Source organism: Panthera leo, chromosome E3 (genome assembly GCF_018350215.1).
Source record: "Panthera leo isolate Ple1 chromosome E3, P.leo_Ple1_pat1.1, whole genome shotgun sequence".
Taxonomy (NCBI): Eukaryota; Metazoa; Chordata; class Mammalia; order Carnivora; family Felidae; genus Panthera; species Panthera leo.
Window position 1 is genome coordinate 38,890,612 of NC_056694.1, and position 20,924 is coordinate 38,911,535.

Genomic DNA, 20,924 nt, shown 5'->3' on the forward strand with positions numbered 1-20,924 from the left:
ATGTCGCCGGCCCTCGCCGCCAGCCTGCTCTCCCTCCTCTCCGTGGCTCTGCAGGGGAGCCCCCCTGCTCTCCCACCCAACTTCTCCCTGGTGAACGCCAGCGTGACAGACCTGGATTCAGGTAGGACGAATATCGGGGTGCCGGGAGGAGGGGCAGGGGCAGCCGATGTGTGATCCCCGCCCCGCGCCTTCTAGCCTGTGCGGGGCAGGTCCTCCAAGGAGCCCAGACGCGGGGAGGGGGAGGGGGAGGGGGAGGGGACCCTCATTCAGCCACCCCAGACCTCAGCGTCCGCCCGCACTGAGCCGCGTTCGGGCTGTCCCAGGAGCCGAGCGTGGCCAAGCCATTTAGGGCCCCAGCTCCTGCTTCCCCCAGCTCAGCTGCGGGGCACCGCCCCGAGTCCTCCCCTGGAGCACGGGGTCCTACGTCACAAAGAATTGCACCTCGTGTGGCCTGAGAAGGGACCGGGTGCCAACCCCTGAGCAGCAGGGATACATGAGGGCGGGTCTGCAGGGCCAGGGGAGCCCAGAGGGGACCACGCATAAGTGGCCCATGGACTCACCCCGCAGTGTGCGGACGCCCACACGTGTCAGGCCGCATCGTGTCGGGGCAGAATGCCCAGCCGGGCCAGTGGCCGTGGCAGGTCAGCCTGAGGGAGCACGGACAGCACGTGTGCGGGGGCTCCCTGATCACCGAGGCCTGGGTGCTGACTGCAGCCCACTGCTTCGACCAGTGAGTATCTTTGGGGGGGCACAGGCGTGTGCCGGGGTGGCCGGGACCTGCCCTTCCCCCTCCCTTCTCCGTGTGAACCACAGCCTTCTGCCCATCTGGAGACAGGCGGAGGAGGGTCGTCACTTATCCACCCAGGATGGTCCCTGTCCTCAAGGCTGGGCACTGGCGGGGAGTGGGGGGGAGGGAGGGAGGAGACAGACCGTCCGGCCCTCCCATCGTCCACCCGCCAAGAAATGATTCGCTTCCCAGAAACCAAAGGCCCCCACACGGAAACATCCCTTGAGAGGCCAAGGCCTCAAGTGCACCGCTCACTAGCTGGGCAGCATTTGGGCAGGTGACCACCTCCTGGGCCTGGGGTACAGTCGCCAGAGGGGGGCGTGGGTGTCCGGCAGGGGTGGTCCCAGGATTGGGCGGGGCACTTCTCATTTCTGGCACGCGCACAGCTCGCAAAGCCGTCTATCTGTAGCATCAGGACCCTCAACTCAAGATCGTCCCCGGTCCCCGCCCATGGGACCCTGGCACAGCGCTCACCCCCCACCCCGACTCTCCCATCTCCAGGAAGCAGCCCCTGTCCGCCTACTTCGTGCTGCTGGGTTCCATCTCCTCCTACCCCCAGGCCGGGGAGCCCCAGGAGCTCCGCGCGGTGGCCCAGTTCATCAAGCACCCCGAGTACTGGGAGGAGAACAACAGAGCCGACGTCGCCCTGGTGCGGCTGGCCGCACCTGTCACCTTCACTGACCTCATCCTTCCAGTCTGCCTCCCCAAACCCGGAGACTCTCTGGGTCACGGCACCTGGTGTTGGGTCACCGGCTGGGGGAACGTCGCCACAAATCTACGTAAGGACACCCTGAGCGTGTGGCAGGTGTTGGGTGGGGACCAATGCTGACGGGGCCTAGGGCCTCCCCCCTCCCCAGGGCTGGCCGCACCCGCCACCACACTCATACAGGACGAACGTGGAGCCTGCACACGGCAGAGGGGAGCCACTGAAATGCTGCCATGAATGAGCAGCCTGCCGCCCCAGACCCTCCGTCAGGCTCCCCGGTCTGCCCTCCCAGCACCCCGTAACCAAAGGACTAACGCCAGGCCCCGGCAGAGCTCTGGAATGCTGGCCCGGGCTGGGGCCCGGAACATTCTGACTGCCCAGTGCCGATGTCCCTTATATGTCTGCAGAATTTACACACGACCCCTGCCCTCGTGGCATGGGACCCAGGGCCTGCTCTCCTGGCCTCAGTCCTGGCTGGGTGACCTCCACCAGCCCCGCTGGGCTGTGGCTTCCCCCCCTTGGACAAGTAGAGCTTCCAGGGCTAACCTCGCGGGGTTAACGTGAGGGTTACACGGAGTGATGCATTTCGGGAGCTCCCGGCAGGGCCTGGCAAGAGTGAATTCTCGATACGTGGTGGGCCAGCAGCCATCACCACCGTCAGCGCCATGCTGAAATGTCACCTTGTCCTTGGCCGCCATAACAGACTACCACAAACCGGGGGGGGGGGGGGGTGGGTTTAAAACAACAGAAATGTTGTTCTCTCACAGTTCAGGAGGCCACGGTCTGACGTCAAGATGCTGGCAGGGCCGGGCTTCCTCTGAAGGCTCCAGGGAAGGAGCCTTCCCGCTCCTTCCAGCTTCTGGTGGTTCCGGGACATGCTTGGAGTTCCTTGGCTCATGGCCACATCCCCCGGGGACCCGCCTCCACCTTCCCACGGCCTCTGCTCTGTGTGCTCCCCTTTTCTGTCTCACCTTGATCCCGCATGACTTCATCTCAACTGATCGATCTGCAAAGCCCTTATTTCCACAGAAGGTCACCTTCTGAGGTGCTGTGCGGACACGAATTTTAAGTTTATTTATGTATCGAGAGACAGAGCAGAAGAGCGTGCCTAAGTGGGGGAGAGGCAGAGAGAGAGAGAGAGAGAGAGAGGGAGAGAGAGCATCCCAAGCAGGCTCCGCACCGTCCCCACGAGATCGCGACCTGACCCGAGGTCGAGTCGGGCGCTCGACCTGCTGAGCCACCCAGGCGCCCCAGACATGAATTTTTCAGAGGCCACACTCAACCCGCTTTTGACCTGAGCGTTGGGGGGCCAAGAAGAGAAGGGTCATTTGGTGGAAGCGACTTGACCACACTCTCTGGCCAGGGTCTCGGCTCTTGCCCCGCACCCCACAGTGCGTCCAGCTTACCCCGCCGCCCGGGGCCCGGGGAGGGTGGCCAACGCCGCCGGGGAGGGCTCCCCACCCCTGACATGCGCTGCCAGAGGGAGGGGGGCAGCGGCTCTTCCTGCCAGGCTTTCCCGGACACAAACGCAGGTCCCCGCTCCTCGAGAAGCAGAAGAGTGACAGGCAGAAATGACAAGCAGCGGCTGAGAGCCAGGAGGCGGTCACCTCCCTTCTGAGCTCTGCTCTGCTCCCCCCCCCCCCCGCCCCGCAGCGCTCCCTCCACCCTTCACCCTGCAGGAGCTGTACCTGCCCCTCATTGACACCCAGACCTGTAACCACTACTATCTGGAGAATTCCGGCACCGTCACCCCGGGGCCCGTCATCCTCCAGGACATGCTCTGTGCCGGCTTCGAGAGTGGCCAGAAGGACGCCTGCGGGGTGAGCAAGCCACCCCCCTGCGGGGGCCGGGGTCTCCCACTCCCCATCACCCCCGAGGACTCCCAGGGCGGAGGAGGGCAACGTCGTTTGAAATACCAGGGTCGGGCGCCCCGGGGGGCTCAGTGGGTTGAGTGTCCGACTCTTGATTTCGGCTCAGGTCATGATCCCAGTCGTGGGATCGAGCCCCGCATCGGGCTCTGCGCTGACATCATGGAACCTGCTTGGGATTCTACCTCTCCCTCTCTCTCTCTCTCCTCCCCCCCGCCCCCCACTCCTCCCCTGCTCGTGCTCGTTCTCTCTCTCTCAAATACATACATACCGAGGGCAATTTGAAAAGGAAAAAAAAAAGTTCCTGGACCGGGTCTTGCTTTAAATATCCCGCCAATATTATCAGAACGTGAAATACTTGCAAACACACTTAAACAAATCGTGACTGTATTTTCTCTCCCTAAAGCCTTTTCTTTTTGGGCCAGAAATGTCTTTTTTCTCTCCAAAAAAAATAACACTCGGGGCCTTTGAGCAACTTGTCCTCAGGGGCAACATCGCTTCTGGTCTGGGTTGCTTTGGTCTTTCCTTGTCTGCTTTTTTTTTATTAAAAAAAATTTTTTTTTTACTGTTTATTTATTTTCAGAGAGAGAGAGAGAGCACGAGCACAAGTCGGGGAGGGCAGAGAGAGAGGGGGACACAGAATCCGGGCTCTGAGCTGTCAGCACAGAGCCCCACGCGGGGCTGGAACTCACAAACTGCCAGATCGTGACCTGAGCCAAAGTCGGACGCTTCACCGACTGAGCCACCCGGGCGCCCCCTCCTTGTCTGCTTTTATAAGCAAAACACACTTTATCTCACGTGCCCCCTTAGTATTATCACAGACTTTTTCGTCAAAAACCAAGCAACTTTGTTAGCGACACAGAAGTGCTCTTCAGAGCCCCTTCTCTGAAATGCAGTTTTCTTTAGAGAATATGGTGTTCCATCCGCCAGGGGTTTCACCCCTAATTCCCAGACCTCTGCCGCCTTCCAGAAACACCCAGCCCACCGACCCTCCCTGCACTAGACCTAGCCGGCAGTGTGGAAGGGAGGTTGGTGGGCCTGGCGAGGCCCCTGGGAACTTCCTCCCGTGAGCAGCCCAGCCCCTCTGGCCCTACCCTTCTGGACTCCTCTTCCTCTCTAGGGTGACTCCGGAGGGCCTCTGGTCTGCGACATTGGTGGAGTCTGGACCCAGGCAGGCATAGTGAGCTGGGGACATGACTGCGCCCTCCCGAAAAGGCCGGGGGTGTACATCAACGTCAGCATCTACACCGCGTGGATTGTCAACACCATCCAGGGCTCAGCGCCGGACGCCAGAAACTTCTCTCCGATCCCTGCCGGGATCTTCTTCCCTGGCATGTTGCTGGTTCTGTATCTGCTGGGGGACACGCTCGTCTCCCTGGGCCTCGCCTGACCGGCCGCCCACCCTCTGTCCTCAGGGACCCTCTCTGGCCTCTGTCCCTCAGGAAGCCACCCCATACCCACATCTCCCCGACTTCAGACCCCGTGACCCGTGGCCCGGCCCCACCTTTCGAGCATCCCCCATGGGCTTCGAGCTTCCCTTGCCCGCCCTGCCAGCCTGTGAGCCCCTGGGGACAGAGCCCGGTCTCCCCACTCCTCACCCACCAGTCACATCTGAGTCCCAGGGTGCACCCACGCCCGGGGGCTCCTGTGGTGGGTCTCTGGGGCTCTCGGAACTGGGGTTCGCAGCGCCCCCCCCTCCCCGTGCTGGGTTGGTGGCTTTGCAGGCCTGTCGATGTGAGAGGCAATAAAGACAAGCCGGCAGAAGGATGGGTGACCCGCCCCGTGCCTCAAGGCCCCAGAAGGATGTCTTTTAATCCACTTCCTGTTTGTGGGAGCTTTACCCCCAGGGTGTCACCACAAGCTCACGGCAGCCCTCAGAGGTCCGCGTTACTAATGTCCCCACTTTTCTCAGACAGGGAAACCGAGGACTTCAAGCTCCAGGGCTTGCCCAAGCCCGCTCGCTCTCACAGCCCCGTCCCCAGGCTCAGTGGGGTCATGGCAGGGCTGAGGGTGCATCCACGTCACCCCAAGTATGAATATCAGAGCCAGGCTGAGCTCTCCGCCCGGCTCTCGTCCTCCTTCCCCAGCCTGTCTCTCCAGGGGCCGCGTGTGAGCCGGCAGCTGGAGGAGGCGACACAGGGCTGGGACCTGAGGCCGGGGTGCGAGTGACCGGACGCCCCGGCAGTTTACAACCAGGGCAGGGGATGGGAGGAGACGAGCGCAGGCTGGGCCCCTTTCAGCGGGACCCTCCGCCTCCGTCCCGGGCGTCCCCACCCCGGCCCACGGGCAGCCGAGGGGTCACCTCCGGCAGGGGCTCCCTCCCCACAGGCAGCATGCTGAGAACCCTTCCCCCTCTGGCCCCCCCACCCCGCCCCTCCAGGGCTTCCTCCGCAGCATCCCCTGTCCTTGCTGCCGCGCTCCTCCGAACCCCGCAGCCCCCTCTGGAGCCTTCTCTGGACGCACAGGGCCTGTATGTCTCCGTCAGGGTTGTCTCCCGATGGCCAGAGAGCCAGGGAGGTACTCCCAGCCCCAGCCCCGGGGCCCAGCCGGGATGGCCACAGCCGGGTGGGATGCGGGAGCTGTGGCCAAGGACGGCCCCGAGCCCCGAGCCCCAGGCAGAAGAGTGGGCCTCCCGCCTGGCAGCCGGCCCTGGGGGAACGGAGCCCGAGCTGGAACCCCAGTAGCATCCGGCATCCACGCCAGAGCCACGGGCTCACCCCCGAGGTCATCGCTGTGCGCGCCACGCACCCACGGCCGCGTGCCAGCTGGAACAGCGTGCCGGGTGGCCCGCCAGGCACGCCAGGGGCGAGTGCGAGCCCCTCCTGCACGTGTGACCACAGACGTGGACTCCGGCTGCCGCCGCCCGCCTTCTCCAGGCTGCTTCTGGGGCCGGCGCCTGGGGGAGTGGGGGGGAGGCGAGGCAGCAAGGATAGGGAGAAGGAGAGGACGACAGGGACCTCCAGGACCCCCCCTGGGCTTTGCACACCCTGCCTCTGTATCCCAAAGGGCAGACATCCCCCACGGAGCGTGGAGGGGCCACTCCCGGGCCACTGGCCTCCCCCTGGCGCCCCCCCGCCCCTGCAGCACTCCTCCTGGGCCAGGAGACCCAGAGATCCCTCTAGGACGGCGACAACAGGGACCCCCTCCACCCTGGGAGAGGCTCTGCCAACCTGCATCCCCTCTTCTCCGTCTACCTTGTCTCCTTCCACCCCTCCCTTTACTGCTCCATCACCCCTTAGGTTCCACAGACACCAAGCCTGCCCCTCATGGGCCCGGGAGGCAGCCAATGGGCAGATGCACACGCGACAAACCAGATGGCCGTGGATGCTTCAAAGGGCTGGGAAGGAAGCGCGGCTTGTAGTGAAACAGCCCTCCAAGGGGGAGGAGGCAGCAAGCTCGCTGTAGACGGGAAGCCAGCAGAGAAAGCTTCCCTGAGGGGTGACGTTAGCACCGAGCCCGGCCGTGAGGGAGCCTGCCGTGCACCTCTCTGGGACCTGGGACAGGAGTCTGCGGGGAGAGGCGACCCCAGGCTGGAGCCAGCCCGGGTTCGCTAGGGGAGGGGACCGGCAAGGGGTGGGGCTGTCGCGCACTGGGAGAGCCGGGATGGTTCTGGCAAGACCTGGGGCCGCAGCCTTCCCTCGGGGTGCAGTGGACAAGGGACTGCCTGGGGTCCCTGTAAGGCGTCAGAAGGCAGTCGCCGGCCCTGTGACTCGGGCCATGTGCCACACTTGGCCCCAACCGCAGGGAGCTCCCAGGAGATTGGCCAGTTACAAGTGCTGTGGTGCCAAGGGCCACAGAGGGGAACCGTTTAGGGAACTCCGCCCCCGTGCCAGGGACCCGGTCCCGTTCTGTCCCTGAGCCCGTCTGCTGAAGCCCATGCCCGCAGCCCCCACTCTGCAGCTGACTTGCGGGAGACACCCCAGTGTGTGAAGTCAAGGAGGCGTGCCGACAGGCCAGCTTCACCCTCTGGAGGAGGTTTCGTGTCACCCAGCACCCCGGGTGTCACCAGCGTCTCTCTCAGGGTGCCCTGGATCCAGGACACCGCGGGGAACCCTCTCTCCTGTGCCACCTGCTCTTGATCCCTTGGGCGCTCACCACCCAGGCCCAGCTGAGCGTGTTGTGGGGCCAGGCCCCGGAGCGGGGCTCCCACAGGGGGGACACCTAGTCCAGGCTGGCTCCCGACTGGAGGGACCCCAGAAGCCAGTGCTGGGAAACTCATCATTTTGTGAATCCCTCCACACCCCTGATAGTGCTTAGGACACAGACGGGGGCACCAGGAAGGCACAGCCTCCCAGAACCTCGCTTAGGAGAGTCACTGGTCACGGGGACACTGGGAGATAGATAGCCTAGGGGTGTCTCTCTCATTTGGGCCATTTTGTTCCCCCAAGGACCTGGGCAGGAAAGAAAGTTTGTGAAAGGGGTTTCAACTACCAAGATTTAAATTGGAGGAGGTGGGGAAGGGGGGAGAGAAGGAGGTGGGGAGGAGGAGGAGAGGAGGGGGGGGGCGGGAGCCTGCCACCAGGGGGCAGCCAGGCTTGGCAGGGACTAGCCTGCCTGTGGGCTCAGGTGGGGAAGAGACCTGAGACCATCACTTCCCCGAATCTTCTCCAAGAAGGGAAAACACGAATCTTCTCTTCCTGGCTCTGCCCAATACCGCCAGGCCCCCAGCGGGCGCTCGGTGAGGACTTGCTCTCACGGGGGTCCTGGTGGGGACCGGCCTTGGCCCTTCCCCGAAGAAGCGCTGGGTGGAGGAAAGGGGGCAACGGGCCGGGCAGCCGGGATCCCAGGGCTGCAGACAAGAACCGTTTGGGGGCACGGTGTGGTTGGGGTACCCAGCTCGAAGCCCTCGGACCCGGACCGGTCCCGCTGGGGGCGGGGGGGGGGGGGGAGCGTCGCGGCCGTTCCCTGTCCCCCCCCCCCCCGGGGGCGCCCCGAGCGGGCGGAAGCAGAGGGGGCGCCGCGAGGCGGCAGAGGCGCCATGGGCGCGCGCGTCCGGGCGCTGCTGCTGGCGCAGCTGTTGGTGCGAGCGGGACTCCGGGGACAGGGTGAGCTGAGGCGGGGGCTGCGGGCCGCCCCAGGGGTGGTGGGGGACGGCCGGGGCGCGTGCAGACCGCGGGGAGCTCACCTGGCCGCCCGCCATCCCCCCTCCGGGCCCCCCAGGCGTTCAGGATCTGGACCAGCCGTTTCCAGGTAAGGCGCCCGGGACGCGCGCCTCCCCGCGCAGGGCACCTGAGCCGGAGCGCAAGGGGCGCCTCATCTTGTCCTCTCCCCGCCCAGGTTTCGAGAACTCGTCGTTGCTCACGTGTAACTGCCGGGCCCCGGGGAGGGGGGGGCGGGGTGGGAGGGGCGGCGCCCGCGCGCCACGTGGGGAGGGGCGCGAGGTCCCCCGGTCCCTGGGCGGCGCGGCCCCGACGCGCGCGTTTTCCCAGGGGCCCCTCGCGTTGGCTCGCGCGGGCCGGTGGGGCGGCGGGGGTCGTGCGGCTCAGCCGCGTGCCCGTGCGTCCGTCCCAGGGCCCTGCGGCCGCCGAACCGTTTCGACGACGCGCGTGGTGGGCGGCAAGGACTCGGAGCTGGGGCGCTGGCCGTGGCAGGGCAGCCTGCGCTTGTGGGGCGCCCACCACTGCGGCGCCAGCCTGCTCAACCGCCGCTGGGTGCTGTCGGCCGCGCACTGCTTTGAAAAGTGAGTCGGGGGGCGGGCGGCCCTGCGAACCGGGGTTGGGGGGCCGCGTCGTCCGGGCCCGACGCGTGCGGATTCAGCTCTCTTATGCTCCCGAGCCCCGGGCCCCGCTGCAGCCACGTGAGAAAACCCTGTTCCGTCTTTTCCAGAACGTTCTTTACAGCATTCCCGTGCCCTTTTGTGTCGTGTTCTTTTCTGTCTTCTCCCCGAATGGCAGCACCAGCCGCCCCCTCCTCATCCCACCTCCCCCGGTGCAGGTGCACCACGGGGCGGACCCAGGTGGGCGAGCTCTGGGCACAGAGCCTGGCCTGCGGCAACAGTGGGGACGGGAAGTGTCTGGTCCCGAGCATCGATTCATTCCTTTTTAGGACGGCTGTGGGAGGCGGCCCCCTGGCTGAGGTGACCACACCTCAGGGGGAGGCAGGCTGCTGCCCCCAGGCCCGAAGACCTCAGGTGGGCTCAGGGCCCCTCCCTCCTGTAAAGACCCCTGACCGCCCGCTCCTTCCCTGCCAGGCACACTGATCCCTTTGAGTGGTCCGTGCAGTTTGGCGAGCTGTCTGCCTCACCGTCCGTCTGGAACCTGGAGGCCTACCACAACCGATACCAGGTGGAGGAGATCATTTTGAACCCCATGTATCTGGGGGCGTCATCCTCTGACATCGCCCTGCTGAAGCTGTCCTCCTCTGTCACCTACAATAAGTACATCCACCCCGTCTGTGTTGCGGCCTCTTCCTCTGAGTTCCAGAACCAGACTGACTGCTGGGTGACGGGCTGGGGGAACATCGGAGAAGATCAAGGTGAGGCTGGGGGCGGGGGGGGTGGGGCAGGGGGGCTGCGGGCTCCGCCGTCTGTTCCGTCCACAGCGGCTTCAGCAGCCCCCACCTGGGTCTCTGTGCAGCTGGGTCCCTCCTGGGGGCTGCCCAGCAGTGCCTGCCCCCCCCCCCCCCCACCGCCAGGGCAGGACCTCCTGTCCCCACACCCCGTTCCCTCTGCCTTCCAGAGACTGTGAGCCCGAAGCCACAGTGAGAGGGAGGCCAGCTGGGCCCAGGCCCGCGCTCCGCACCCAGCCTGCAAGGGCATCAGGGGTGGCGGAGGTCGCGTTAGAAAGGCCTCAGTGGTTATGTGTGCGTTCTTTCCGCTCAGCACGGGTGCCCACCCAGCCCCCAGCCATCCCGCCTCCCCGCTTTGGCTCTTCCATACCTTCTGCACCTACCTGCCTTGCCACCCTGTCTCCTTGCCTGGAGTCCTGAGCCCGTTGTCCGTCTTTTCAACGTCAAAGCGTCTCCTTTCTCTGACTCCCCACTAAATCTGTGGGGGGCGGTCCTTGGGCCAGCATGAAGCGTCACCCGTGCACCTCTGCCCCGAGGTGCCCTGGGTCCTGAGCGCCACACACAGGGCCTGGCTCCTATGCCTGGGCGGCCCCCTATGCTCCTCCCTGGCCTGGCCCCTTCCGGCAGCACCCCTCCCTCAGCAGCGATGGCAGAGAAGGCTCCTCGAGGGCGCGCCGCGTGCCGGCACTGTTCTAGGCTCTGGACCCTGAGGACCGAGCAGGGTGAGGTCTCTCTTCTGGGCCTTACCTGCGAACGAGGCGGGGCCATTTTTACACCTGCTTTATCGATGAGGAAAGGGAGAGACGGACAGAAGTGGCCGTAAGGTCCCAGAAGGAGTCAGTGGAGAAGCCGGGGCTCACTGGCCGAGAGAACAACGTGTCCTCGAGGTCACACGTCGGGGATCGGCAGGGCGGAGAGAGAAACCCGCGCCGGTCCTGCCTTCCTTTAGAGTTGGGGTCCTGTCCCTTCCCTACAAGGGACTGGAGAGAGTGTCTCCCTGCTCCCTCTGCTCCCCCTGCAGATCTCTCCTGCCCCAAAGGGCTGAGTGGGTGTGAACCAAAGGGCTCGGCCACCAGACTCCCTGGCCCGAGGCTGACGGGTAGTCAGGGCCGGCCCCAGGCTCCCGCTTCCTTCTAGAAGGTAGGAGGGGACTCTGGCTGCCACCCCCCTTGCCTGCTGGGAGGCTTAGCTCTCCCTCCTTCCGGCTGGGAGACCCCAGGCCAGGCATCTCCTCCCCCTGTGCCTGGGCCTCCTCATCTGCAGAACAAGGCGAAACGGTTCCCAGCACAGAGGGTGGTTCTGAAATTTAAAGAGGTTCCTACCTGAGGGCTCAGCAGAGTGCCTGGCGGACCGGGGCTCCACCTACACGTTAACCGTGGTATCCTCGTGACGTCCTCGGACGGATCAGCCGGTGGCTCGGGCCCACGCTGAGGAATCGGACAGATTTGGGTTCACGACGGGCTCTGACGCTTCCCCGGCGCTTTGCTGGGGGTGGGAGGGGCAGCCCTCCCCGCCGAGTCTTTCCTTCCCTGAGGGTGGGTCCCCATCAGGCTGCGCCCTAGGAGGGCCACGGGGGCCTCAAGAAAGGCCTGACGGGCAGCTGAGCACAGTGACCGTAACCCTGCTCGCCTGTGTCGGCCCCTCCCCACCGGCTCGGGGGCCGCTTGCCATCCGCACGCGCCCGCAGGGAAGCCGGGCCTCGGCGATGAGCTGCGGCAGCGGGTCCGTCCCCCACGACGTGCCGGGTGCTGCTGGCCCCAGGGACCCTCGTCCCTCCCCCCTCCCCCGTGGCCTGTGCCATCTGTCCCAAGCAGATGGCAGAAGAGAGGCTCAGGGTGCCGTCTTTCTTTGTCCCCTCGACCCCTGGGCAGTGCTGCCAGCCCCCTACCTCCTCCAGGAAGTACAGGTCGGCATCATCAACACCACCATGTGCAACTACCTGTACACACAGCCCCTGGTCCGCTACGACATCTGGGGGGACGTGGTGTGCGCCGGCGATTCCCAAGGAGGCAAGGATTCCTGCTTCGTGAGTGTCCCTCTCCACCCCAGCCCCAAGCCCGAGGGCGGCCCGCGCCTCATTTGGTCTGTGTGTCAACCCCAGAGGGTAGAGACCAGTGCCCCACTTCGCAGAGGCAGAAACTGAGGCTTGTTGACTTCCGGGGTGGGGGGGAGGATGTGCACCCGGTCTGCCCGGCTCCAAGCCCCTCCTGCTGTCCCTCCCGTCTCCACTGGCCCTCGGGAGCCCCCCCGCCCCCACTCCCCGCCAAGCCTGGCTCACCCGCGCCGCTCCCCAGGGTGACTCCGGTGGCCCCTTGGCCTGCGAAAAGAGAGGTGTGTGGATTCAGGTTGGCATCGTGAGCTGGGGATCGGGCTGCGGTAGACCCAACCGGCCCGGGGTCTACACCAACGTCAGTAGGCACTTCAACTGGATCCGGACGCTGATGGCCCGCGGTGCCCCCAGGCCAGTCCCCTCTCGGCTGCTCCTGCCCCTCGCTGTGCTCTGGGCCGGGCTCCCGCAGCCGGCCTGAGCCCAGCGGAGTCCTGAGAGCTGGGGCCATCTGCTGAGCCAGGCCCCGTCCCCCACCTCGTCCCTTTTCTAATAAACTCCTTAGCGTGTTGGAACCGATGGCTCGCAGAGCATTCTGTGGCCCCGGGTGGCTCCCCGGACACCCTCACGGTCCCCCCGGGATCCAGTCCTTCACTCCTAAATCTCGCTCCAGCTGTCTGCGCCACTCGGGTTTGGGTGACGAACCACGGAGCCCTCTCTGGTTGGTTCAATCGGAAAGATAGTTTATGGGAGGACGTTAGTCACCCCCGGGTCGCTGGGGGCCAGGAAGACCGGAGCGGGGTGCAGCGGGGGGAGCATCCCGAGCCCCCCGGTGCTCATGCCGGTGCGACCCTCCACCCAGACGCCAGACGCTCCCGGCCCTCCCTCTGTCCCCGAAAGGCCGACCCGGGACCAGGACTGGGGTGCGGGAGGTTTACTTGGGAGGTGACGCCAGGAGGCCCAATGAGGAGCAGGGAAACCGAGGCAGGGAGGGAAGCAGCCCGATGACGTTTGCCCAAATGAGGGGGTTCCCGCCGAGGGCAGCGGAGGCAGAGTCCTGCTGGAGTGGAGAAGCCGCAGGGACACGGCTCGGCCTCCCCTCAAAGCAAACCCCCTCGCTCACCCGACATCCCGGGAGGAAGGCTGGAAGGGGGCCCTGGTTCCCCCAATAGGGAGAGTGGGCGCACCAGACCGAAGTCTTCCCACCAGGCGGAGAGGTCCCCCCTCCCCTCCCTGTCGACTCACTCGGGGCCACCACGGCCTCTGATGGGTCTCCCTGTTTCTTTTTCCTCCCTCCCTCCCTCCCTCCATTGCAGCGGGAGGGGTTCGAGTCCACAGGCGGCAAGGCAAGCAGACGCTGGGAACTCACTGTGGCTCCCCGCTGCTCCTGGGCCCGTGGCCAGGCTGGGCCCCCCACCCCTGCAGGGACCTGGCTGTCTCCTGCCACCCCTCACCCCTCCACTCACACTGTTAAGTGGCACCCGTGAGACCAGCTCTTGTCTGCCTCGGGGTCCTTGCAGATGCTGTTCCCTTTGTCTAGAATGTTCCCTCCTTTGCCTGGTGGCCGCCTGCTCTTCCTCCGGACCTCCCTTGCGACGTCGCCCCTTCCGCTCTGTCACCCTGCTCGTCACGCCCCTTACGGTCCTTCGTGCCACCTCTCAGTGTGTCGCTAGGAGCTTTGCGGTCCTTCGGTGGGCGGTCCTAAAGCCTGTGGGACGGTGCAGCCACGCGCCTTCGTGGTGGAGACACTCCGTGACCCCTCCGGGAATCAGTGACAGGCTCCGGGAGGTCTGGCCATGGCCGCCCGCCTCCCCGTCCTGCGGTGCAGGTGATGCCGGACGGGTCCGGGCCGGGGTGGGAGTGAGCCCTGGGGGACCGTCTGCGCTGGGCCCCGGGGTCACCACGGGGCAGCTCTGGGTCCCCGGTTCACTCTACAGAATCCAGTGCCCTCAATCTCCTGAGATGGTGTGTGGACAAGTGACGTTTCCTCAGGCTTACGGAAGAGACTCCACAGATGCAGACTCAGGCCACCTGCTTCCAACCGAACCGCCGTTCCTGCGCCGCTTTTTAAGGACAAACGTCAGGGCCGCCGCTTGCGACCGTGCGACGGTGCCGGGATTCTGGAGCGCGGCGCTCGCAGGAGGTGCCGCGGGGTCTCCGAGATCTGAGGAAGAGTTATTTAGGTTTTTGAACTCTAGACCCAGCGAACAAGCGAGGAGGGGCAGCACGACGTCCTTCTCGGACAGGAAGGCTCCCCGGTGGTCGCCCGCCTTCCTCCCCGAGGAACGTACCTGTCGTGGCCAAGAGCACAGAGCCCCTGCTCATCTGCATCCCCGGCTCTGGAAACTGAGGACGTCACTTTCGTGGTGAAAGACACTGCAGATGAGCCAAGGACGGGACATGGGGAGGTCATCCCGGATGGCCCAGGTGGGACCGGTGTCATCACAAGGTCCTTAAACCGGAAGGGGTCAGGAGAGAGAGTGCAGTGAGGCCACGTGAGGAGATTGTGCGACAGAAGGGACGCGAGAAAGACTTAAGAGGTGGAAGGCAGTGGAAATGGGGCGTGGAAGTCACGTGTCTTCGTCCTGGAAAGCGACGAAGGACAATCAGGAGCGCCAGGGGTGAGGGCAGCAAACCCAAGGTCCCAAATCAGCCGGTGTGTGCTCCAGCTCGTAGCCGCGCGGCGCCCGGAGGCGGCGTTTGTCTCGCGGCCACTCTGTGCCCGGCGGCGGGGGTGAGGACGGCACCCAGTGCCTTCACACCTGCGCTCCCCTCCGCACCGCCGGGGGAGCGAACCGGGCTAGTGAGTGAAGCAGTGAGGACAACGCCAGGCATCGGCTGTCATCGTCGTCACCTGTCACCACCAGCCTCCCCCCCCCATCAGCACCCGGTGGCCCGAGGACGCCAGCTCCCAGCCCGAGAGGCCCCGGCGTGAGACCCTGGCCACGGGCCTCCTCCGCGCCACGTGCCCCGCAGCTGTGGCTTCTCACGCGTTTTCCACGGACTCTTGTTTCCAAAGGCTGTTAATAGACGTTGCTTGTAAAGCGATCTCGTGCCCACAGACTTCTGGGAGAGTGAACTTCGCTTAGTCGTAGGACCTTTCTAGGACTCTGGTGGGGGTCAAATGCATCAGAAATCTGTAAGAGGGTGTGGGAGAGGCAGGAGAGAAGCATCAAAGGAAAAGACTTCCGAAGGGAAGGGCTGGAGAAGGCGCAAGGCCTTAGGACATGTCTACACAGCTGAACGCCCTGCGGCCGGTAAGGAGCGCCTAGAGCCGTTAACGTTGTCCAGGGCCGGACCCTCCTTCACACCTGACCCTTCCTAGTGTTATAGAAACCGGTGAGCTCGGAACCCAACCTTGAAAAGCTAAACCATTAGATTGATTCACACACTTGCGGAGCTGACTTGACGCACGCAGTTTTTAGCAATTATCCTAAGAAGCTTCGTTCTGGAGTCCGGGCCTCATTCCCGCTCGAGTATGAGGACCTTCGCCTAACTGCATTTTTGTTTGCGGACTCATATTTTGCAACTCTGGCCATACTCCCTGCAGCCAGAGCGGGGCTCCTGACAGGCTCACCGGGTGAAGCGTCTGACTCTTGATTTTGGCTCAGGTCATGATCTCATGGTGCGTGGGTTCGAACCCCGGGTCCAGCTCTGCACTGACAGCATGGAGCCTGCTTGGGATTCTCTCTCCCTTTCTGCTCCTCCCCCTTGGATGCCGCCCCCCCCCCCAAGTAAATAAATAAACATTAAAGAAAGAAAGAAACCTGCACGAGGATATGCAGTGGGCAGTGTTCCCGAAGTGAACTGAGGGTTCCCGTGGAACCCTCGACTGGGGAGATTCACCAGAGACGTGTGAGAAGCTGCCCCGTGTCTCTGGGCCCAGCTGGGTCCTGGCAGTCCCGCCCTCCGCCCCCTCCTGTAGGATCCCCGGATCAGGTGGCTTCTGGTCTTTCAGCTCCTGTCTCCGCCGTGTGCCCTCTCCGCCACAAGGGGGCACCTGGCGAGCTGCGGCCGCCCCGTCCACACCGCCTGGCGCTCCCTGCAGGGGAGGGAGTGCTGCTTCCTCGTTGGATGTTTGCTCACCGAGCAGGCCCACGGAAATGCAGGGGACCTCAGGTGCCTGAAACACGGTTTGCACACACTTGTTTCCGTGGGAGGAGGACCCCGGCCCCCTGCCTCCGGTTGCCGTGCGCCCCATTCCGTGTCCAGCCTGAGCAGCCTCTGTGTCGGACCCCTCCTCTCCGTCCCCAGGAATTCTGTCCCTGCCCCGTCCGAAGGCCAGGTGCAAAGCCTCGCACGCAGGGCATCTGCCCACAGAGCAGGCTGGTTTCCTGTGCAGGAGCCGCGGTCGGTCGGGAGATTGAAGATGTGTCACACGCTGCCCGGGGCTGCTGGTTCCCGCCTGACAAACGCCGCTGCCGGGACGGCCGTTTACCATCACGGGCCAAGTGGCTCTGTGATTACGGAACCAGACTTGTTTGTGAAAAGAGCTCTGGGGCGCTTGAGTGGCTCAGTCCGTTAAGCGTCCGACTCTTGGTTGCGGCTCCGGCCGTGACCTCATGGTTGCTGAGTTCGAGCCCTGCATCAGCCGTGTCCGGGCAGAGCCTGCCCGGGATTTTCTCTCCCTCTCTCTGCCCCTTCCCCGCTATCTCTCTCTCTGAAATAAATACGTGAGGTTAAAAAAAAAATAAAACAGCACCTCCATGTAAATCTTTATAAATCTCGGTGCACCCTCCTAATCGTTTCTTAGGCTAACTTTTCCATGGGTGCTTTGGTCACACGGGCTTCCTGTCTTCAAAGGTTTCTAAACCACGAGAAAGACTCCCAACACAGTAAGAGGGGCCTATTTCCTACAGTGTTTTTGACACTGAGGGCTTCCACTTCTATGGCCTTGGTAAGCTTATAGGTTTAAAAAAAAAAAAATCCCAGTTTTTAAAAATGTTATCATTTTGGTTTTGTAGGAGCGGTCCAGTCTTTCCCAAAGAAATCAAAGCCACACAAAGGACAGGGGAGAAATCGAAAAAGGTCCTAAACCCCATCCTCTGGAAATAGCCGTTTTTCTGATTGAACACTGTTCCAGAAGTCTGTTTGGAAAGGCAGGTTCAAGGGCAGGCAGGAGGAAGCTTAGGTAGAGTGGGGCCGGGCGGGGACCTGGACACACACGTGCCTGCTCCCCCCAGACACCTCCAGACTCCAGAGAACGGCAAGATGTTTACAAAGAGAATAATTCTCTGAGAGAGTTGCGCCCCAGCTCTACGGCAGGGGCCTCTCACCGGAGAGAGGCAGGTGGGGTTGGGTGGATGGGGGCCAGGGTCTCAGGGGGCCTGGGGGTGGGGTTCTGGCCGCTTGCACGTGGGGGGGCAGTGGGTCTGGGGTTCAGGAGAGGCTCCCAGGTAGGCCTCAGGCTGACCGGTTGATGCCCTGTAACGGGTTAGATTGTGGCCCCCCAAAAGGATATGTCCGCTCAGGACAACTGATGTGACCGTATCGGGAATGGGGCCTTTCTTTGCAGACGTGATCAAGGTAGAGATCTTGGGATTATCTTGGGTAGAAAGCAGTTTAAGAGCTGTCCTCTCAGGAGAGAGAAAAAGAGAAGTCACACACGGGGGGACGGCACCCGTGGGGCGGGGGGAGAGATGAGCTCCGGGGGGGCAGCTAGGAGCCAAGAGGCGCCCGCCACCAACTGGGAGAAGCAGGGAACGTTCTGCAGAGACTTCGGGCTGCGCGCGGCGGCCAGCAGATGCCTGGATGCCGGACCCCGGCCTCCGGCGCCGGGACAGGATCCGTTTCTGTTGTCTTGAGCCACCAGACGTGGTCATTTGTTAGGACACTCGGGAAGCCGGTGTTGTCCCTCCCAATTTTGTTCCTCACGTCCTCGTTAGTCCAAAGGTTGTTCACTTTTGTAACTTTGACACGACGGTGCAAAAACAATAACATGGTAATTGGCCGAGTGTGAGTACGTCCGGTGTCGGCTGTGAAACTCTTTCAACTTTGTAACAGGCTCCAATATTTGCGAAGTAAAATGTTGGGGAGAATGTCTGCTGACTTTATACTTGGAAGACTCTAGCTTGCCTGGGTCCACTCGGACCCCCTGCCCTTGGTGGAGAGCCATGGTCTTGGGAAGCTCCCGGCCCTCCCGTGGGTGTGGTGTCGATGGCGTCCGCTCGCTATCAGGAGGTGGCCCCCCAGCCCAGAGACGCCCCCCGGGGCTCCTGCCCTCGGCAGCCCACACAGGGAGGGCTTGACCATCCTTGGGAAGGAGACGAGCGTGTGATTCAAAAAGCAGTTTGATGTGGCCCCGGCACCTGATACCGAAAGGGACAGGGGGCGCCATCTGACCCAGTCCTCGGGAACACAGATTGCTGAGACCTGCACACTGTCCTCTTCTGCCTCACGACCTCATGCAGGGGCATCCGTTAGGGGCCCGGCCACAGAGCAAGAGACGGAGGCTCGGAGTGGTAGCACACAGGCAGCAGAGAGCAGGCTCAGAACGTGGGCGGGTCGGAAGCTCGGGCAGCAGCGACGCCCCGGGGCCGGCAGCGTGCTGAGCCCACAAGGTCAGCGGTGCCATCAGCGGGAAGGGCCCCGGGAAGGAGGTCAGGAGAGCAGTGGGGGAGGGGTGCCAGCCCCAGGTAGCCCCAGGTAGATGCCGACCAGGGCTGTGGACTGCGTGTGCGTGTCCCCATTCATGTGCGGAAGCCTTCACCCTCAGCGCGATGGCCCTTGGAGGCGAGGCCCGAGGGAGGTGACGTGCTGTTCGTCACAGCAGCCGCAGCCGACCGATACGCCGGGTCACGCACACGTGTGCCAGGACGGCCTCGGGGAATCGGAACCTGGATGTCCTGCCCCCCTGGAGTTGACGCTTGGGGATGGTCCGTCTTTTTTTCTGCCCTCGCACTAGTGCGATTTTAATCCCATAAAAGATGAGACAAACGTGCGCTCGGGTGTCCCGGCATTCCACCAAAACCGCTCAGCTTCTCCGGGCAGAGTGGAAAAAAATGCTCAGCTCGGAGCGTGGCATCAGCGGGCATTGGGGCCTTCTCGTCCTCTGTGCCTCAGGCTGCGGGCACAGAGCGGCGCCCCCCAGCCCCGCACCAGAGGGCCGGGAGATCTGACTCAACCTCCCACTCCCACCCCTGCTGAAAGAAGTCCCCGTGTCCCGCTCCTGGCAGGCTGAGGTCACTGCCTTGCAAATGCCCCCACCCCCAGGGACAAAAGGCGTGTGTTCAGTCTCCCCAGGGCCGCGCTGGGCAGGTAGCTGAGGGGGCAGGGCTGACCTTCTGAAAGACGTGTGCACGAGTGTGTGTGTGTGTGTGCGCGGGCCGTGTGCAAACCCCGGTGCGTGGGGAGGACGCATCCGTATCCGAGCGCACGTTCACGCACTCTGAACACGCACCTCGCGTGCGCTTTCGGGCCCGTGCTGTCACCCCCGTTGTCTGGGCAGCGGCCGGCTCTTCTCCCAGCCCCCACCCCAGGTGGTGCTTCCCGGAGTTCCGGTCCACGCGGAGCCTCCTCTGGGAGCGAAGCCCAGCCAGCCTGGCACGTGAACTGGCAGCAAAACCTTCAACAGCGCCCAGCGGCTGTGGCAGGATCGGAACAGAGTCCCCTTTGTGTGGCCGCCAGGCCTTTCCTCCAGAGCTGTGCCTGCCGGACGCCCGGGCCTATTGTGCCCCCGGCCGCCCCCCCGGCAGGTTCTGGGGGCCTGTGGACGGGCTCAGCTGCCCGTGCCCTCCGCCCCCCCCGTCTGTGGGCCTGACTGCCCCTGGGAGCGGCGAGAGCATTGGGAGGATGGGTCCCAAGGGGCCTCCCGAGGGAGACGGGTGCAGGGCCGCAAGGAAGGGCCAAGGCCAGAGCAGAGAGGGGCTCTGAAGGCGGGTTGTGAATGGCTGTGGACGAGGCTGCCTCTGCTCCAGGGCGGGCAACGGAGACCCACCCGGAATCGGCTGACTTGGTGGGTGAAGGGCCCGAGATCGCACGTGTTAGGTTTTCCGGGTCACAAAGTCTCTGTCGCAACTGCTCGGCTCTGCTGCTGTGGGGTGACAACAGCCCCAGATGATACACAAATGAATGGCCTTGGCTGTGTGCTCCTAACGTTATCTGCGGGCAACGGCACTGGAATGCCGTAGAATTTTCGCGTGCTACTCTTCGTTTCAATGCTTTTCTAAGCATTTAAAAATGTAGAAAGCGCTCTAGCTCATGGGTTGCGCTAAAACAGGCGGGGCGGGGGTGCTGGATGGGGCCTGTGGGCCTCAGTCCTCGAACCCCTGGCCCAGACACCTGCTGTGCTTGCGGAGGTGCCGGGTAGACGGGGCCCCACCCCCACCCTCCAGCACGGCCATCCCAGCGATCCCAGTGAGGTGAGCGGCCCTTCCAGAGCGGGTCAGCGCACACGCGAGGCCATTCTTCGCACCCCTTTTCTTGTGACCTACTGGGGCCTTCCCCAACACCCTGCTTTCTACCGAGCCTGGTTCCTGGGGCCGAGGAGCAGTGCCGCGGGAGCGGCCCCATTCCTTCTTCATGCCCGTGTAGAACTCCACCGCTGACGACACCGTCCCGTCTGTGATTCGTCACCAAAGGCACCAGCGTGTTTTTCCTGATATTCTGCAATTTCAAAGGAGGCGGCCAAGAACCACCCCGTACGCCTGGCGGTACGCGTGAGTCTTTGGGCCCCTGCACAGACATCAGATGGCACAATCGTGGCACTTGGGTGACGGGAGGTCCCCGGACGGGATGCCGGGAAGCAGGGAAGCCGAGATTTGGACGCCGTGTGGCTCCAGTGCCCCCTCCCGAGTTGATGACTGCGACCTGGTGGTTTTTCTCGAAGGGTGGAGGCCCTGACAGCCTCAGCTCCAACCCGTCACAGGGAGCCTGGACCGGTGGCAGCAGCAGGGGCCTCAGAACCCCAGCCCCGGACAAGTACCGTCACCTCCCGGCTAAGCCTGACCCCAGCCTGACCCCAGCGGCCGTCGGGGGCACTGGCCTAGAGAACCGCCCTCTCCCCGATCC

The 20,924-nt window shown here is 63.9% G+C and overlaps 2 protein-coding genes across 3 annotated transcripts; both read left to right on the top strand.

Moving 5' to 3' along the window:
* Positions 1-4,751, top strand: LOC122209472 (serine protease 27-like). The gene is made up of 5 exons (XM_042921340.1): positions 1-121; positions 568-730; positions 1,289-1,566; positions 3,147-3,313; positions 4,482-4,751. The coding sequence occupies exons 1-5, from the start codon at positions 1-3 to the stop codon at positions 4,749-4,751; spliced, it is 999 nt and encodes a 332-aa protein (XP_042777274.1).
* Positions 4,752-8,323: 3,572 nt separating this feature from the next.
* LOC122210204 (testisin-like) lies at positions 8,324-12,490 on the top strand. 2 transcript variants are annotated; one of them, XM_042922748.1, is made up of 6 exons: positions 8,324-8,406; positions 8,552-8,665; positions 8,873-9,041; positions 9,552-9,835; positions 11,740-11,894; positions 12,163-12,490. In XM_042922748.1, the coding sequence occupies exons 1-6, from the start codon at positions 8,340-8,342 to the stop codon at positions 12,394-12,396; spliced, it is 1,023 nt and encodes a 340-aa protein (XP_042778682.1). In that variant the 5' UTR covers positions 8,324-8,339; the 3' UTR covers positions 12,397-12,490. The 2 variants fall into 2 exon arrangements, with proteins under 2 accessions (XP_042778682.1, XP_042778683.1); XM_042922749.1 differs by lacking the exon at positions 8,552-8,665 and having other exon boundaries at positions 8,340-8,403; positions 8,843-9,041.
* The last annotated feature ends 8,434 nt before the right edge of the window (positions 12,491-20,924 follow it).

Bases quoted from the DNA above. Each gene is read 5' to 3' on its own strand.
- LOC122210204 (XM_042922748.1), top strand. From the start codon at position 8,340: ATGGGCGCGCGCGTCCGGGCGCTGCTGCTGGCGCAGCTGTTGGTGCGA. The intron at 9,042-9,551 runs GTGAGTCGGGGG...CTTCCCTGCCAG, and splicing joins GCCGCGCACTGCTTTGAAAA to GCACACTGATCCCTTTGAGT. The intron at 11,895-12,162 runs GTGAGTGTCCCT...GCCGCTCCCCAG, and splicing joins GAGGCAAGGATTCCTGCTTC to GGTGACTCCGGTGGCCCCTT.
- LOC122209472 (XM_042921340.1), top strand. From the start codon at position 1: ATGTCGCCGGCCCTCGCCGCCAGCCTGCTCTCCCTCCTCTCCGTGGCT. The intron at 122-567 runs GTAGGACGAATA...CTCACCCCGCAG, and splicing joins CGTGACAGACCTGGATTCAG to TGTGCGGACGCCCACACGTG. The intron at 3,314-4,481 runs GTGAGCAAGCCA...CTTCCTCTCTAG, and splicing joins GCCAGAAGGACGCCTGCGGG to GGTGACTCCGGAGGGCCTCT.